This window comes from Cotesia glomerata, linkage group LG3 (assembly GCF_020080835.1).
Source record: "Cotesia glomerata isolate CgM1 linkage group LG3, MPM_Cglom_v2.3, whole genome shotgun sequence".
NCBI classification, from domain to species: Eukaryota; Metazoa; Arthropoda; class Insecta; order Hymenoptera; family Braconidae; genus Cotesia; species Cotesia glomerata.
In genome coordinates, this window is record NC_058160.1 from 26,701,894 (window position 1) to 26,722,159 (window position 20,266).

The 20,266-nt window shown below is 26.4% G+C and overlaps 1 protein-coding gene across 2 annotated transcripts; it reads left to right on the forward strand.

Moving 5' to 3' along the window:
* LOC123260700 (parathyroid hormone/parathyroid hormone-related peptide receptor-like) lies at positions 1–20,120 on the forward strand. Of its 2 annotated transcripts, XM_044721966.1 has the most exons (13): positions 6–625; positions 8,127–8,203; positions 11,372–11,459; positions 13,819–13,925; positions 15,108–15,266; positions 16,710–16,804; positions 16,932–17,263; positions 17,334–17,464; positions 17,903–17,988; positions 18,059–18,203; positions 18,928–19,192; positions 19,351–19,517; positions 19,620–20,120. In XM_044721966.1, exons 2-13 carry the CDS (start codon positions 8,192–8,194, stop codon positions 19,743–19,745), a joined length of 1,713 nt encoding a protein of 570 aa, XP_044577901.1. In that variant the 5' UTR covers positions 6–625; positions 8,127–8,191; the 3' UTR covers positions 19,746–20,120. The 2 variants fall into 2 exon arrangements, with proteins under 2 accessions (XP_044577902.1, XP_044577901.1); XM_044721967.1 differs by lacking the exon at positions 19,620–20,120 and having other exon boundaries at positions 1–625; positions 18,928–19,179; positions 19,351–19,511.
* Positions 20,121–20,266: the final 146 nt, after the last annotated feature.

A 20,266-nucleotide genomic window follows, 5' to 3' on the forward strand; every position in this document is an offset into this window, starting at 1 on the left:
TTATTAGAAAGTAAATGTGTACTTAATTAATATCATAAGTTTTTTCGATAAAAAATGACAGATTTTTCAAACAAAAATTACCATTAATTAATGTGTTTTATGAGAACCTAACTGTTTTTTATGTAATTTTAATGAAATAAATCAATGAAAGTCACATACGATTTGATATTACAGAAGTCTGTATGTAAAGATATAAATAAGTTGTTAATTTTTTTATTATATTTGACAAGATAAATATGATTGGAACATATAATATAAAGCACTGAATTTCATTTATTTATGTTTAACAAGTGTCTTGAGAGTCGAGTCGTTATTGAACAATCGGAGTGATGGTAAATTAATATAAACAGTGAACAATTTAAAATGTATGATAAGTTTGAAAAGCTTCTGCGAAAATCACTTGTTATCTTAATGCTTAATGTTGAATTGATTTCTGAGTTATAAGTCCTGATACTATCGAAAGAAAGACTAGGGAGCTTAATTTGAGGTTCGTTTGTGGATAGTATAGAAGACTGATGCAAATTGTCTTTGCCGTAGGCGGTCTAATGTTCATAGTTTTCTTCCCATTACGTGACTGATAAGACTTTTTCCGTACATTTACGGAGAAAATAAATTTAACGAGTTGGTAAGTAGAATATTATTTTAAGCTTCATTTATTCTGGAAATTTTCTGATATTAGTTTTGTAATTGATGCAATATTGATTACTAATTTTTTTTTTTTTTTTTTTTTATTATTTTATTAAAACTTAATTTCATTATAGTGATAAATTTATAATTGATTATTGAGTGGTTAAAAAAAAAAATAATTATAATTAGAAATTTGATCATAAAATTTTAAAGAAATAAAAAAAATTTATTTTCATTTCAAAATAATTTTTTTTTTTTTTTTTTTTTAATTATACAAATTAGATGGATAAGAAATTTTGAGTAAAATTACAATTAAACAAAAATTTTTAAAATTTTAAGCAAATTGCAACTGAAAAAAAATTGAAAAATTTAGTCAAAAAATAAAAATAGATGTTGAAATAAAAAAATATCTAAAAACCCTGATCTGATGGCGAGAATTCAATAAAGCACCGAATTGAATTTGAAAAAGCCCCAGAGCCCTATTGAATCATCAGGGTTGTTATTTTATCACGAAAAAGAAAAAAAAAAATTGATAGGACCCTTTCACTACAGATAGAAAAAAAATAAACTTGACAAAAGTAACGAGATTCCTGTCAACTTCAATCTATCAATAGAAAAATATAAACCGAGGTATATAAAGTAGGTAGTTGCCAAAAATGTTCACAACTTTAGATTGAATGATCCATTGTACTTATTTCCAGCCGAATAATTTTCAAAGATAAATACAAAAATAAATAAATCTGAAATGTCAAAATACACAAAATTTATTGAATTATTAACTTTATAAATATTTATAACCTTGAAAAGTTTACCGTAAGATGATTTTTGCCGTATCAATTAAAAGTACTCCGTTGTAATTGAAGATACTTCGATAAAACAACAAGATTGTTGATAAAAGATTACATGACACTTATGATTTTTGCTGTTATTATTATTGTTAGAAGATCCTTCATCAAAGTTTTTTGCAAAAAATAAAGAAGCCGTGGAATTACACCGAGAAAAAATTACTTTTACAAAAAAAAAATAGTTTAACTGGAGAACTAAATAAATGGCCGATTCGCAATAAAGTTCCTCCTTCATTGAAGAAATTCCAATCTCTTTGGAGTAATTGAGAAAAAAATAAAGTTTTTTTCTTGATACAAGATACTAATTTAATTAAAAAAAAAAAAATTATGAAACTAATTTTTTAAACAAAAACTTTTAATGAATTTGAATTATCCGAGACATTATTATTTATTTTAAGTGATAATCTAACATAAAAAAATGACATATCATTTTTTTCATTGCCTTGTGATATAATAAACACAAATAATAATTCTATTAATAGAATAAAACAAATTTAATAAAGAAATAAAGTAATATCTTGACATTGCGAAATTCGGAAATTGGATAAAAATTTTTTTCTGGCAGCTGTCGCAGTAATAACCATCAAGAATGGTCAGACACATGTGATGTTCGAGTTGTAGCTTCTTTTATTGTTCTCTGACTTTTTCTCTAATTATTTTTATATTCTACTCGTCGTTATTTTGTGAAATATAAAATCTCTCAGCATAAATAATTCATACTTCATAATATTATCCATCAAATCTCCATAAAAACATTTTTAGTCTAAAAGTACACACTTCAATGAGTTTTTCTATGCTGAATAGAATTGTGAATGTAAGTCATCTCTATTCGCGGAGTTTTTGTTTCGAGTTTTTTTTTTGTTATTACGCTCGAATAAATACCTGAAAACAAATGTACTTGGCTTTTTTCCCTCATGAAAATAGAATTAACGAGGGAATGAAGTTTTATTATTCAAGAAAACTGCAAATGAATGATTGGAAACTCGAAAACGGAAATCATTTACTCGAGAATACTCTCGTTAAAATAGCGTTAAAATCTCCTTGTAATTACAATTACAATTACTGATTTAATTATGATAAATATGAAGAGTGACAACTAATTTTTTTAATTATCTCTATGTTTGTTGAATGAAAATTAATAATGAGTTTTAAAACTCTGGTTTAATTTTCATAAAATCTCATATCTGCTCACTGAGTCCAAAGTAATTAGTTAATTAGAAAAACATCCTCGTAATTACATGTTTCATATTTTTTTTTTGTATTTTTTTATGAAAAAATTATTATTTTTGTATATATAAAACTTTTCTCCGTGCATCCACATTTTTACGAGATTAATTATTTATAGACTGCAATGTGTGTATGTTAGATATTTTACACATCACAGAAAACACGAGAATATTTTAATAAATTCACAGAAATGTATAAATGTCATATTCATAAATCTACGAGATGGCCGAATAAATTTCAAGTGAAGTCGGAAAACTATTCACTTCCGCGAACATACCGGAAATAAAATTAAAGGACTATTCCTTCTAAAAAGTGATTACGGATGTTTAGTTGCTTTACGTCACTTCTGTAACTTTTTTATTCGGTTATTGGTTAGTCGACAAAATAATGACGGATTTTTTTTTTTAAATCAGTAAGAGCGAAGTAAGTCTAGTAAAATTAAAAGGTACATTCATTTTTATAGCCTTGCTTAATGAATTATTCATTTGATTGAATTAATTTCCGAAGGATGAGTTACCAAAGTTAGGAATTGTTTTGCAGGTACAATATTTTATTACAATCTTTCGCGAGAGCAAGAAGTTGTATAACAATGAAACTTTTTCTAAAGCTAATTGAAGTAGAAAATCAGAACCTCAAAGTTCAAGTGTAAAAGTTAATGACGGAACTTATTTATCCTAGATTTTTTTAATTCAATTATTAATTGTGCGTTGATACATTATCGTTATTTAAAATAAAAAAATTACATGGTTCAAGAAAAATAATTTTGATCTTAATAAAAAAACAATATCCGTTTAATCAAGAATTTTATATTCTTCATTTTAAAAAATATGAAAAATATTTCTTCAGTCAAAATACGAAAAAAAAATTTCACATAGCAGTTTCATTAATTTCTTCTAAAAAAACAAAAATTTAAAAAAAACGCACTGACATTCGATAGATTTATAAATCCATTTCATAGCAGAGCGTTTTTTGCTTTTTAATTTTTCTTTGACAGCGACAAATTAAATTTTTAAGTTTCCATTCACCGTACGAGTACAACAAAGTGAATTTTTTAATTAAAAAAACTGAATATCTCGAAACAAGAATGAAATTTAGACAAAAATATTTTTCTTTAATGAAATAATTTTATTACTAAAAAAGTTAAGAAACAAATTTTCGTCATTTCTTCATAAACGTTATTAAAATGCCATTGACTTTGATCGAGTACCGTCTGAAAACTAATGTAGTCACGGAATTGATGTTTATACCGGTAATACAAAAAATATGATCAATATTAATTTACTGTCGCAGTTGATTTTAATAAATGATAATTTGGTTACTTACAAGAACGAGAGCTTTTACGGCCATAACTTTCATGAAAGTACTCAACTGAAATACCGTTGACGTGATTAGATTAACTTGTAAAAAAATACTGGGTATTATAGCGGTAAAGGTTTCTCCATCTATCTACCCTCCGGTTCCTAGACGCGATAGCAGTTAACGAGGCTGTAAAAATAAATAAACCCAAAAAAGTAACTAACTTTTGAGGTTGTAAAATAATAAACAATAAATAATAATAAGAGGACGGTGAGTGTAGGTTAAAAAGCAAGTAGGTGTAAAAATTGGTTGTGAAATTTAACACCCGCATAATTCACTGCTCTCTAAAAAGGTGTAGTGAGGGATCGCATAGCACATTCCAAGTACCAATTGAAACTCACAATAAACTTTTACGACTAGAACTATTATGTTCGCGGAAGTATTTTACAAAGTCGAGGACTGTGAGGAAAATTTGTCAATTATTTATAATATTTTCAAGGAATTAATAAAATTTTATTTAGTCTTTTATCTATAATTGTTATTACGGCAATTCAATTTCGATATTTCGGAATGAAGGAAATTATTTTTATTTCTTAATGTTCATTCGTAGTCCACGAAATTAAATACTGGGAGTACTTTAAAAAGCACATTATTTCAGTCAATATATTTTCCGGTCGGTGTGATTTATCTCAAGATAAAAATCTTACTCACTTAAATAATATATCTCTTTTTCTTAAAGTGCAACGAGCCTTGGAGCTTAAGCCATTGCACTTGAACGGTCTAGCCCGCGATAATTCAAACTTCAAATAAAAGATAAAGCGAAAAAAAATTTTAGTCGATAACTGAAAAATAAATCCTTGAAATAACATCCATTTGAAGCTAACGCATTTTATTACTGCAAATTTAAAGCACACTTTTTGCTAGAATCAAAATTCAGGAAATATGATATGATTATATATTTTAAAGTTGCCCAGGAAATAGAAAGCATAGACACATATATTACTTTAATCTCTCAGTGAATAAATCACTGAGAACATTTCTACTCTGATGATTTGTAAGCTTTTCTATTTTTCCAACAATTTTCTTCGTGGGACATAAATCTGTCTATACATGGAGAAAAAAAAAGTATTTTTTAATATTTATCGTCTAATGATGGATTCTCTGTTGATCAGTAATGCGATCCTGTAACTGAATTCTGGATCTAAATTTAACTCGCCTTTATTGCGTGTGATATGCTATATCTATTAAGTAAATTAGTAGGTATTGAGAACAGTTCCATTCATTTGAGATCCATTTCAACATCAAACAGTGAAATACCGACAAGATAATTTAATTAAACAGCTTGAGCCAAAATTTTTAATATTGAAAGAATTTAAAATAATCAGAAAACACCTTAATTAAAATAAGAATTCTGTTCAAGTAAAAATAATTAAAATTTTGGAATAAGAAAATTGAAAAATTTTCAAGAATTAAATTTTAAACGTCAAAATTTAATTGTTCCATGGAATTCCAATGTGCACATTCAGAAATGTAACTACATTATTATAAACTTCAGAGAAACCAGAGATGAAATGAGCCAAGAATTTTAATAATGATAATAATAGAAATAAATAGAGGAAATAATAATTTTAATAGCAAATTGTAATAATTATGATATTGTTAAAGGTCAAACTAAGCAAATATTAACACAGATACAATACTAGTTGCACTCATGGTATGTGAACTGCAATATCCTAGAAACGGACATTGTATTGACATACATACATAGGTAATATTATCGTTAAGCAAGCTTAAATATTCATCACACAACCCAATTAAATTTAACTTTTGCAGGATAGTTTGAGATAGAAGTTTAACTTTGTGTAAAGACCAACTTTTCGATCGAACTCTTTCGCAAATAGTATTATTTAACTAATTTAAGTTAGATCAATGTTTTTGACAGGCTTTTTAATGCTAATATCTCTCTATATAATAATAGAGCTTTTATAGGAAAAAGATAAGGTTGAGTAGATTGTATGAAAATATACTTTGATGGTATCTTTTCAAAAATATTATCATAAAATTAATAGAATTTTCTCAGGAGCTTATTTTACCTTATCGGTATCATTACAGAGAAACATTATATCCCATGGAGAAATATTTTTTTAAAGCTTTTATGTACTTATTTTCTCAAAAAATACAACTATAATAATAATAAAATTTGTAATCGAAAATTGACTGATGAATTTCAAGAATTTTGCTATATTATAATTTTATTCATTTTAAACAAAACAATTTTAATATCAAGGAAATAGTTTAAAGTTAAAGAATTTCTTAAGGAGCCCAACTATTTTAGTCAGTCCAAGCGTCTATGTAAAGTTTAAAGCTTAATTATACACAAATTAAATCGCCGACATTAGAAAATTTTTTTGTTTAAAAAAATTCGTTTCATCAAAGATTAAATTGACTTAACGAGCAGATGAATTCGTTGAAAAACTTTAATCGAGAGAATTTTTATAAATAAACGTTTCTGATAACGAAGTATCGTCAGAAAGTCATCGTTACATCTTCTACATTAATTGTTTGACCACCCGAGGGTGTGTCCAAAAGGTGCGGATATATATAGTGTCTATGAGACTATAATTTCACAAATTACTACTTTATCTCTTTTATCAATTCATTTAATAATTTTTTCTTTATCAATACATTTTTTTTTTTTTTTTTTTAATGGAATTAAAAACCACGCCGCTGTTTATAAAAAGTTAGTCTATTTTTATCTACGATAAATCAAATTTTATTTTTATTTTTTAAATAAAAAAAATCTCCACTTTTAAAATTATAATCCAGCAATATTTATGTGATTAAAGAGTTTTATACATTTATAAGTATTGTCAGTACGATCAGATGTAGTGTAAGAGCACAGTAACACAAACGCGGAAACTCGAGATAAATCCAGTTGCAGTAGAAAATTTTATCATGATACGCGAGCACAAAGCTCCCGTTGAAAATCGAAATATTTTATACACATAAAAGTTTATCGTGGTATCACTTTGAAAATAAATAAACTCAAGCAAGTTTCAGCGTAGAGTTGACACGATTTATCTTTTTTTTTATAATAGATAAATATATGTTACATGGCGTTAGTTTTCTAACTTTGAATTTTATCGCTCAGTACAATTGCAATTGATGTATATCTCGCAGAAAGATTACGAAAAGTATTAAAATGTGAAAATTTTTCGGCTTAAAAAATTCCATCTGAGCTTTTTTCAATAATAATTATTTAAAAAATTTTTAATTCATATTTTATATTAAAAAATACAAATAAAATTGAAGTTATTTCTGGAATATTGTTCCGAAAATTATCAAGCATATCTCACGCAATGGTTAAATTAAGGATGAAGCCATAAATTAATTGATAATACTCTGCATGATTAATATCATCATGTAAATGATTTTCCGGGTGAATATCTATTTTATAATTAAATTATTTGTCGATCTTACTGAAGGCGAACGCAATTTATTAGCGTTAAATGATCAATATAGAAGCATCCATTAATATGCATATATCTATCACTATTGAAATTCTAGAGATACTTCCGATTTTAATTTAGTAAAAAAAAAGTATAGTGATTATCCATAATTGTTTTTAATAATTCAATATTTGCTCGCGAATAATCCTTCTTTTGTGTAAGGATTATAATTAACTATTATTAAAGAGCGGAACAATCCGAGTAATCTACTGGAGTATTTTTTTAATAAAAAAAAGCTTTATTATTTTTACTTTACACAGTATAAAATTATGTGTAAAATCAACACGAATTTTATGTTAAATACGGTCGACACAAAATTTTTGTTGAAATTCAACAACAAAGTAACACACCTTATGTTATTTTAACACAAAAAATTATGAACAAAGACCGTATCCAACATAAATACACAATATTTTTTACTGTTTAAACATTCAAAAAATAACAAAACTGAAAATCAATATTAATATATTCAAATTTATAGAATATGCAAGAAAACATTCACCGGAATACATTAGAGTGATTTTAAGCAAATGAGCTTTTTAATGGCAATGGCGATGAGGGTTCATCTCCATGTTTAATTGATAAAAGTGTCGAGATTTAAGGCTACTTATTTTGATTGCAGATCACAGCGACTTTATCTCCAACAAGATTTGCCAGGATAAACTGGAGAAGCGAATAAATAGCACCATGTCTGCGCACGTGAGTTAATTAGCACTATTTTCATAGTATAAAATGTCACACCCATGAAAAGTTATTCTCTACAAAGAATTACCAGCTTTATGTTCCGTCAGCCTTCTAATTTAATTAACAATAATTTTATTTTAGCAACTGAACCGAAACTATTTGAAATTTATACACACTGTGAACAAAATAAAATCTGTTTAATTAATTTTCTACATAACATTTTACTTGTCAGCCTTTTGTATACATTTCAATAGAGCTACTTTATAAAAATAATATTTTGTCTGTCATAATAATAATTAATATAATATTATAAATATACGAGTAATAAACTCGTATTTTTTGTTAATTAAATCGAAACAAAATAAGTAATCGATATGTCGAGCAAGAAAAATTCTCAATTAACTCCGTATTTATTTATTTATTTATTCATTTAAATTATTCCATTAAATTGAAGTATAGAGTGGTCGATTTAATTTCCATACTTCCAAAATTAAATGAATAGTTCAATTATCGCGTTATTCATTTAATACTTATTTTTAAACAGCTTAACAATAAATTGAATGAATTTTCTGAAGCTGAAAATTTCAGGACAATATCTCGAAAAAATTTTCGATAATTGAATTTTTAATTAGTGCATCTTTAGTGTTTAGTAGACAGCCCGGAAATACAGAATAGATAATATGCATATATCTTATGGAAATTTAACACCTGTTAGACTACTAGCTTCTACCTATTATCTCCAATACGCTATCGAACACGTCAATCGATTTTCAACAAATTCTCAGACACTTGACCAAGTTCTTTGAATTCCAATTAAACAACACGTCGCCGATTTAATTATTGTTAAATGTACTTATCCACAATTTCTCGTAAAGATAATTATAATAACTATAGTAATTTTCTCGGTCAACAATATTCCACTAATTAATCTTCACTTGTGTAAGTTCTGGAAAAATAATTAACTATAATAACAAGTTGATGAAAGCTATCAATAAAAATTAATTAGGACTTTACTTTGGTCATTCAAAATGTGGTTTGTTAACTAGCCACTCGGGAAATATTTATTAAAACAAAGAGAATTGATAATTGACCGAGCACTAAAAAGCTGAAAAATTTGAAGGAAATTGAATATGGGGATGAATTTAATTACTAGAGAAATTTTATCGAAACTAAAAGCTAAAAGCGATGGTACAAGTAAACTATGGCCATTTTCCGACAAGCCGATATAATTATATGTTTGTTGTTTGTGTATCGAAAATTTAACCAGTGTTGGAAAATATTTTTTATAGGCTTGACAATGAACTTGAATTGGGCCAATTACCAATTAATAAATGAAGTTATAAGAGTTTTTGACGTAAAGGGTGAAGATAAAAATTGGCGTCACGTCGTGTTTATTTCATTAACAAATTGGATGTACTGAGACTAAATGAAGGTGTATTTACCAACATACTATGTGATAAATTTTTTTATGTGTTTTTTTAGTCACTGGATAATTATTTAAGGACGCATTGACGAAAAAGTTAACTTGATTCAAGAGAAAAATTTTTGAACCAAGAATATCATTTGAATAGTTTGATCACCTTGAATCAAGTGGAACAATTCTTTTATAAAGAAGTTGCTGATTTAAGTAAATTTTTAATTTTTTGATTTAAGCGCGGTAACAAAAATTTTTATTCATAAATCTGACCTGGCAAGTTCGAGGTTGAAAATATTCAATATAAATTTTTAAACTTTTTAAGTAAATATTGTTAAATTTTAAAAAGATCGACGACCTTTTTGTAAATAATTTAAAATTAAAATTTTAACAAAATAAAAAACTAAAAGTTTGTAAATAATAATAAATAGATAAGAATGACAAATAGGTAACTTGAGAATTAGAACTTTAGAGCCATAAATAAATGTCCATAAAGAGGTGATGTACTTGTTAGAATGAAAGGAAAGAATAGAAGACAAATTCACAGGATATCTCAACTACAAATGGGCGATGATATTTTATAACACGATCTTGACTCAACTCTGTAGTGTAGATATGTAAAACATTAGAGAAGAACCAGTCACGCGATTACGTACAAACTTAAATATATTTGACGTAAATATATTCCTTTTAAAATCTTTATACTGTTTAGATAAAAGCGTTCGGTCATTGATAACGGGATTTAAAAGTAAACATAAATTTTATTTATAAACATTTTTTTGTTGTCAAGATTTTCAGATTATTGATGAATGGCACGCTGATAAAAAGGTGCAATGAGGTCAAAGAATCCTTGTTAGCTAAATATATCTCGAGATGGCAATCAATGACAAGTATATTTCTGCTGAGAATTTTGGAAGATAAATGTATTTAATTAACTAACATTAATAAGACAGACGTCAGAGCTTAAATTGAGTAATAACAGTAAATTAATCTTGCGAAGGTAATAAAAATCGATCGATTAACACATTAGGCCAAATTTTTTCTCAGTAAAGTGAGGATTTTTGAACAGGGGAAAAAATCCTGTAATAATTACAGAAAAATCTATTTTATATTGAAAAAATGTAAATTTAGCAGCAGAAAATTTTTAAATTTAATATTAAAAAAATGCATTATTTAAATTATATAAAGCTTTATAGAATTATAAATCGCACAGACTCATAAATTTTATATAAACATTTATATATAGTTATTTAAAAAATTTTTTAATTTACTGTTATTTTTGTAATTTTTAAATATAATTTTTTTCCGTGTACATATTTCGAATAATAAATTTTCCCTTTAACAACCTAAATGATTAACATTTGTATCTGCTATCACTTTGAACTATTTTATCGTAAAAATTGATAGGAATTTAAGAAGGAACTATTGTAAAAATAGTGAAAAATTTAAATATATATTCAAAAATATGAGAAAGGTATCGCTGCTGAAACCCTCGAGAACATATATCACTTGTAAAAGTGCTCCGCATAAAGATAGATAAAAGAAAAAGGAGGACATATTTTGAGTACGTGGTCCATTTTCATCCCTAGGCATTATGGAAATCGTCACAACAGATGCGAGCTACGGCATTGTGACCGTGTAGGATGTACGATGCAAATACGACTGTTTTTAACGTAGCTATTTATCAAATGTCGGGTGACGCGATGATTAATTGACAAATAACAAACTAAACTATTTAATAATAAGGGTGTAATAAATATTTGTTCCAGGATATCGATTTCAACAGCCCGGTTATTCAAGAAAGAATGCTCGAAATGCAGGCACAGCGCTGCAACAACGGTTCGACTCCCCGAACAGGTAATTTTTCACGATAAGAATAACAATTGTATTAATGAATTCACTTAAAATTAAATTAATAATTTTTATTATTTTATTAATTATTATTAGTATTGTGAAAAGGTATAAATTATAAATTGTCACGGAGGTTACAGACATTTATTATATAATATTATTATTATTATTAAATTAATAATGTGGTGAGAGTATTATTGTAACATCTAACGCATGTTATCTCCACTTGCCCTGAATCCATACAAATAGCGTTAAAAATGAATAAGAGAGATAGAGAGTACTAATAAGCTATAATGGAGGATTATCTTAGTGAACATTAGTAGCCAACACATTTAAATTAATGCATAATCAATATCGCTATTTGTCTTACTGTTTAAATAATATAATTAAATATTACCTCACAAATCAAAAACCAGTGATTAAAATTTATGAAATAAGATATTAAATCATCGTTAATTAAATTTTTCAATCAAGCTTGAGGTGTTTTATTCAATTTGTTAAATGAGTAAATAAATGATTAATGATTTGATTAGTTATTAAATGTTACTGCAAAGTGTTATAATTGCTAATGAATCTTTGAGTTATTTTATTTTGCGTAATTGATTTATAGATTTGAACTTTACTTTTAAAATTTAAAGTTAAATAATATTTAAAAGAGGACATTTGTTTAGGTATGCTCACAGAATTATGAGGTAACACACAAACTTGTATCAACTAATAAATGTCGTAATTCCCAATCAGAATTTATAATAAATTTAGTAATTGAGTAATTTAATCCATAAATGATTTAGCGAATCAATATGAATTTATTTACCGCAGGGTTACTTAGTAGCAGGAAATTCAAATTTACTGCTCGTTACCAAAGTTTATCAACTGATATATATAAACAATTTATGTATGTGTACATTAGATATATTATATTGTTTGACGAGTGCAACAAAACCACACTGTTGAAAAATTTTTATGATTTCTCGTTAACATAAAGTACTTCGCGTGAAAATTATTTTACGCTGCGGTTTGTTTTGTTTAATTAATGAATTTTTAAAAAGCAAAACCCGACCATTTGTTATTTTATTTATTTTTAATAATAGCGAAGAAATTTAACTGGTAAAAAAAGTTAATAAAAAATGATCGTAAAACTTTTTATCGTCTTATACATAAGATTTACTCATTTAATTTATCTAATAAATTAATTGTTATTTTTTCATAAAAAGTACTCGTTAAACGGTCTTTATAGAGCTTAATTTTTTAATGTTTTATTTTTAAGCTTTTAAGAAACTGACAGAATAATCAAGAAGCTTAATTACTTTAATTTTCAACAGCAAACTAAAGTTTATTAGATGGTATTTAACCGACCCCAAGTATTTATTACGCAATATCAAATCCATACTCTGGTAGGTAGATGATATCAGTATCAATGTACGTTGAAAAGAGTTCTAAATTGGAATTTACATACTATGTGAGGCAGCAAGAATTTAGTTACATATTCCTCTCTCGAACGTTTAATTAATGTCAGCGTTTGTCAGCTATTGATAGATATTTTCAAAATTCATATTCTGTTGCTCTATTATCCCATATGTAGCCACTATTCACGCACTGTGTTCTCGAAACAATTTATAAATCAATGTCCAATTACAAAAAAAAATTTCATACACCCGCTTTAAAGTTATATCCATTTTATTCATTCTTCATACTACGAGCAAAATTATTTAGAGATTATTTCATTGCATGAAATTCAGTTAAAATTTTTGCGCCGATTTTTCACTACATGCCAATTAATTTTCAGACGAACAGTAAATTAATAAAATCAATTTTTTATTTTAATATTTATCTAAAATTAAATTATAAAAAAAATTTGTTTTCAAAAAAGTATCCATCATTTTTTTAATTCAATTTAAATTAATTAATTTTTAATTTGTTGGAAAAAAATTTTTTTAAATGAATACTTGCAATTAAGTGTATAACTAAAATATAGTAAAACATAAATTAGCGTTTCAGGTCATTTAAGACCTCAGAAAAATCTAATTTTTATGTTTCTTTGATCAGAAATTCGATAAATAAATCTACAAAGCCACTTTTGAAATGAACTACTCAAGAAATAGTAAGAAAGATTTCAATCTCTCAATAAGAAATATTCCTTTGACGTCACAATTCTTTATAAAAATAAAATAAATAAAAGCGATTAAACTTTATTAGTTTATATTTTCCGTAATGTAAAAAAATATCTTTCGAAGAATTGAATGAAAAATTTCTTATATTGATGGAAATAAAGTATCTAGCATGGATAAGAATTTCAATGTAATATAAATATTTTCAAACAAGAAAACCATTGAACTTAGTGATGCATGATAAATTGAACTTTCAGGTTGGTGCCCTGAGACCTGGGATAGCATACTTTGTTGGCCACCCACGGCTCCCAAAGAGCTTGCAGTGCTGTCGTGTCCTCACTACATCGCTGGGTTTGACTTACAGGTAAGCAATGAAAACATTGGATTTCTCAATAATTTGATAAATTTACATTATAAATTATTATTATTATAATAATAATAATAACTAGCAACCTTGCAGTCACTATGTGACTTATGAACTATAAATAAATAAAATTTTGCTTTATTAAATAATGACTTTTGTTAAATTGCACTGTAATTTATTAACTATTGACATTTTTAAAGATATAAGCTCATCCCGATGTTACACTCATCAAGAGCTTTGATTTGAGTACCCACATGCATTTTGATATATTTTTTCATATATACATATATATAATATATATAAATATATGAAAAATTGATGTGGGTACTCAAATGAAAGGTCTTGTTGAATGTAACATCGGGATGAGCTTATATCTTAAAAAATTTCATTAGATTACAAGATTCAATATAATTTATTAACTATTAAAGTTTTTAAAGATATAAGCTCATCCCGATGTTACACTCATCAAGAGCTTTCATTTAAGTACCCACATGCATTTTGATATATTTTTCATATATACATATATATAAAATATATAAATGTATGAAAAATTGATGTGGGTGCTCAAATGAAAGGTCTTGATGAGTGTAATGTCGGGGTGAGCTTATATTTTTTAAAATATCATTAGATGACAAGATTCAATGTCATTTCTTAACTATTGACGTTTTTAAAGATATAAGCTCATCCCGATGTTACACTCATCAAGAGCTTTGATTTGAGTACCCACATGCATTTTGATATATTTTTTCATATATACATATATATAATACATATAAATATATGAAAAATTGATGTGGGTACTCAAATGAAAGGTCTTGATGAATGTAACATCGGGATGAGCTTATATCTTTAAAAATGTCAATAGTTCTCAAAATAAAAGGTAATTTCTTAATTATGTATCTAGAGATAGAGCATTTTCGAATGCAGCCTAAATACTTATCATAAATTTTGACTATTGGTGAGAATGATATGAAACCTTGAAAAGGCACAACTCTAGGTCAAGACCTTTCTAATGATACCAAATTTAACCATCAAAACCCGTTTTATCATATAAATACACTGACCACAAAATTTTGCTTATTCTTTTAATAATAATAATAATAATAATAATAATAATAATAATAATAATAATAATAATAATAATAATAATAATAATAATAATAATAATATAACAAATAACAGGCAAATGCTACGAGACAGTGCATGTCTGACGGACAATGGTACTGGAGCACAGAAACCAATAGTACATGGAGCAACTACACGGAATGTTATAATACTCCGCTTGTAACCGTACTAATGGATCTGCCAGATATGGAAGCTGATAACGCCACACTCGTCAAGGTAATATGATCAAATATGTGCACAGGTTTGATTGAATATTAGATATACCAGTAATAATAATATCGAGAGTAACAGTAATAATAATATCTAGAGTAACAGAGTCTCTCGGTGTGTACCCAAGATCCTATTAAATTTCGAAAGCTTTGATGGTTTCACGGGTTAAGCCTCTGATATATGCACAGAGACTTCGTCTAACTGTTTAACAAAGTTAGAATGAGCATGATCAAGACTGTTGATATATTTCTACACAAGGAATTTAAAATAATTACTACTGAGACTCTGCTTCGCAATTATTATCTAGACTATTTTCTTATGAGGAAAATTAACGAATTATAAATTCATGTCAAGGCTTATTCTTTTTGATATACTCTTAGCATTTTTATAATAAAATTTATTTTTATTATCTTGAGAAGTCTGGTCAATTTAATTGACAAAAAATATTTAATTATCAAATTAAGACGTATTCTTTTTCTGAAATAAAGAGATTTGTTTTTAATTCAAGAATATTGAATTTTAATTGAAAAGTTTCAGCTCTATTGATTTAACGGCAAAGTAAATTATTAATTTTATTCTATTGTGATTATTTTTGTTTTAATATTCTATGGATTATTTATATTTTCTCTGAATTAAAACCGGAACATAAAATAATTAAATATTGTTTGCTGATGTAATAAAATATGAAGTTAAAAAAATCATCTGGTTCAGTCTTTATTTTTAATGAGATTTTGGCTTAAAAGTTTTAATAATCTTTTTTTTATATGATGTCAAAGGTATTAAGAATAAATCTTCTATTTTTTTTTAATATCGTAAGAATAAACTCGAGCACCAATGAGAATTTCTAAGAGAAAGTTTAGGGCTCAGAGCCAAAAACAAAGCATGTTAGACTTAAGAAAAAGAATTATAGGAAGCTTTTGTTCTTTCTTGATACTAAAAGTATAAAAAATTCTTTATGGATCATTAGATATTTATAAGATTCATACTAAAGAAAAAAAACTCGAAATTTTTTACAGAATACTTTTTTTTCACAGATTTTAGAAGTAAATGAAAAATTTTGATTATAAAAATGATGATTATTATTGTAAATTATAATTTATTTTAAATTAAGTTAACCAGAAAGTTAAATAGCTAGCTAAAAATAAATTTAATAAAAAATAGTGAAAGAGTATCAACAATCAAAATGTCAGAGTTGAAACAGACAGACGAGATAAAAGAAAATGAAATTACAGGATTAAATGCATTCCAAAAGTGTAATAAAACTAGCGTGGGTAATGAGACTCTGCTGGATGGATCAGATTAAAGTACCGAGAACAAAATTATTTCCATTAAACAAAAAGTAAAAGCTTTTTAGAATTTTTTCAGCGGTGTAACATTACGAATAATCAAATAAGTAAATAAAAGAAAAAAATGGATTAATATTATTAACAGCGATTAATTTATTAATAGAAATATCTGCCGGTGGTTAAAATAATATCAACAGTTGGGTACGCGGTATCCTTGTCAGCGCTGATTATCGCTTTCTGCATCTTGGCAACAATAAAGTAAGGAGCTTACATAAATTATTTTATAAAATAGAACAAGTAGTTGTTTGTTTGTAATCCAATGTAATTTAATTTAACGTAATGCAATGTTATGAATAATTATTTAATCATATGATATTATATTAAGGAAACTGCGGTGTCCGAGAAACATGCTTCACATGCATCTATTTGCGTCATTTATAACCCGGGCATTTATGGCATTGCTTAAAGAAATTATTTTCATCTCCGGACTGGGTCTTTCTTCAGATGTGCTTATTAAAAACGGAGAGAGTTACTGGCTTGATGATGATATCGAAAGTAATTGGCATTGCAAAGCATTCACTAGTTTCTGGCAGTATGCTATACTCGCAAATTACTCTTGGATATTGATGGAAGGCCTCTATCTCCATAATTTAGTTTTTTTTGCATTATTCACCGACTCTAATTCCAGTATCGCCGGTTACGTCGCGCTTGGATGGGGTAAGTATTAAGCAAACAACTGAAAAAACAAACAAGCTAATAAACACATTATTCTATCTTACTTTTTAAGGTCTGCCGCTGATATTTGTACTGCCTTGGATATTAATGCGCGCTTCTATTGAAGATACTTTCTGCTGGACTATCAATTTAAATCCCTACGTATTTTCCGTAATTCGCATTCCAACCACACTTTCTATAGTAGTAAGCACAATTGTCCTATTTATTATAATCCCCCATGAAAAAAAAAAAATATACTTCGAAATACATAAAAAATATATTTTAAGTATATTAAAAATCTATGAAAAATATATAAATATATATAAAATATGTATCGTAAATATATTTTTAATAATTAACTTTTGGCTGATTTTCATATATATTTTATATATTTCAAATATATTTTAGATATATTCAAAATATATTTTTTTTATGTCTATTAAGATATATTTTGAATATATCTAAAATATATATGGAAATCGGCCAAAAGTTAGTAATTAAAAATATATTTACTATACATATTTTTTATATATTTATATATTTTTTATAGATTTTTAATATATTTTTTATTTATTTTTTTTATATTTTTTTTTCATGAGGGATCATTTTTTAATAATAATAATTAATCTTTTTTTTTGTTAGATTAACTTTGCCCTGTTTGTCAATATTGTAAGGGTGCTTTATTTAAAATTAAAATCAGCCGTTTGCGAAGAGACGCATCGTTACCGGTAAGATAATTTAACATTTTAAATTTTCAAGCATTGATTTTTTTTTAATTAATTTTTTTTATTAATTAAGACGATGGGCTAGAAGTACTTTGGTACTTGTACCACTTTTTGGAGTTCACTACACCGTTTTCCTTGGGCTGTCCTACAGTATCGGATTTGATGAGCGGGTTGAGCTTATTTGGCTTACTGGTGACCAACTTTTTGCATCGTTCCAAGTAATTACTTTCTTTTTATATTAAGTTGAAAAAAATATATATTTTTTATGATACTGGAATTATCAAACGTTTAGCAATTTTTTATTTTTTTCATTAATTAAATAAAAAACAAAAAAAAATATTGTAAAAATTAAAAACAATTTTTATATAATAATTTTTTCGAAAAAAAAATTAAAAAAATTTTTATATAATATTTTTTTCAATAAAAAAATTTCAAAAATTTTGGAATGTCGGCTAACTTGATTTTCGAATATTTTTTACTCTAAAAATAAGTATTTTTTATTTATTTTTTAATTTATTTATTTGACTGCTTATAAAGCCGTGCTTACAGCAGGTTACAATAATTCTATAAAAGTAAACTAGTACACAGAAAAAAAAATTACCTTGAATTAAGTGAAAAATTCTTGAACTAAGAAAATAATTTTGAAAAGTTTAATTGTCGTCTTGAATCAAGATGAAAAATTCTTGAGTCAAGTAAAATTTATTTAAGCCAAGAAAAATTTCTTGGTTTAAGAATTTTTCTATTCAAATCAAGAAGATTAAGTTCTTCAAAATTATTTACTTGATTCAAGTAAAATTTTTTTTCTGTGTATAAGTATAACATAAATTTATCTAATGAATTGTACAAAAATTCTTAAAATTATTGGAATACTGAAAATAAATAAATAAATTTTATTAATTATTTAAACGTGTAAATTATAAAAAAATTTTTTTTTATTTTCAGGGGTTTTTTGTTGCTGTGCTATACTGTTTTTTAAATACCGAAGTGCGAACAGAAGTTACACGAGCTTTCAGAACAACAAAATGGCCGCAATTTGGTAGCGGAAGATGGGGCCAGAGGTCATCAACGCGCTGTAACAGCACATGCAGCTGTAACGCCACGAAAATAACGAAAGAAACGAGGAAGACTAGCTGGTGGCAACTACCCTGTCCTTGTTTCTTTCACAAAAAAAATATTCATTCCAATCACTCGATGGCGAGTACTCAAGGTGTCTTATCTATTGTATGAACAAAAATCGTAGGGGAACTAGTCTGATTTTCTGATATTTTTTATTAGCTGATAAATTTAAACTGATTTATTATTTCTTTATATTTAGTATCTTTGGAAGTAAAACAAACAAATAATTAATTTATTACCCACTTGCAGACGTTACAACAAGAGGATGTAGTCTAGCAAGTAGCAGAGGGTACTTGGATTCCGTTGATCATGGACACGGTATCAATTTGCCAGACGGCTATGTACAAACTACCAATCAAGCATCACCTCTACGAAGCAAGTATACAGATCAGTCAATGTTATCATTTTACTCCAATGTATGTACGCTTTTATTTTTATTTAAAATTATGAATTTCCGGCCTAGTTTTATTTTTATTGAAATAATAAACTAACTAGTTATTTTGTTATTGATTTTATAGATATCAGAAGGTTGCGGACTAACATCAAATCTAACTTATAAAATAGAACCGAGTGAACACCATCGCTGGAGCGATTCTGAGTGCTGCAGTTTGTCCTTCGAGTTACAAAACTTCCATCCAGCATGACCGAGGAACAAACTCCTGAGTGATAATAAATTTAAAACCCTAGTATAGATTTTTTTTTTATTTTTAATATTTTAGTTTTATGAAATTGTCAGAGGATTTTATTCAACGACAAATGTTATGATTTAATTATATATTTAAAGAATTTTTTCTCATTTCTGGTACAATTGAATTTAAATATTTTTTTACATCTGTAAATTTTTATTTTCATTTTTACTGTGCTAGAAATAGAAAAAATAATCTATGAGACTCGTTAATTATAAGTATAGTTTTATAATGATGAATACCTCAAATTCTCAGGTAGAATTTTAAATAATTATTATTCGCTGGCGAATAATTAAAACTGATAAATATTTACTTAAGACCTAATTCATAAGAAATATTGATATTAATGTTAAAAAAAAAATTGTTTTTTCATCAATAAGATATAAATATCAATAAAAAACATCGACCTAACAGAATATTATTATATTTGATATAAAATTATAATAAAATAAAATAAAGTATCAGCGCTCTCTACGCAA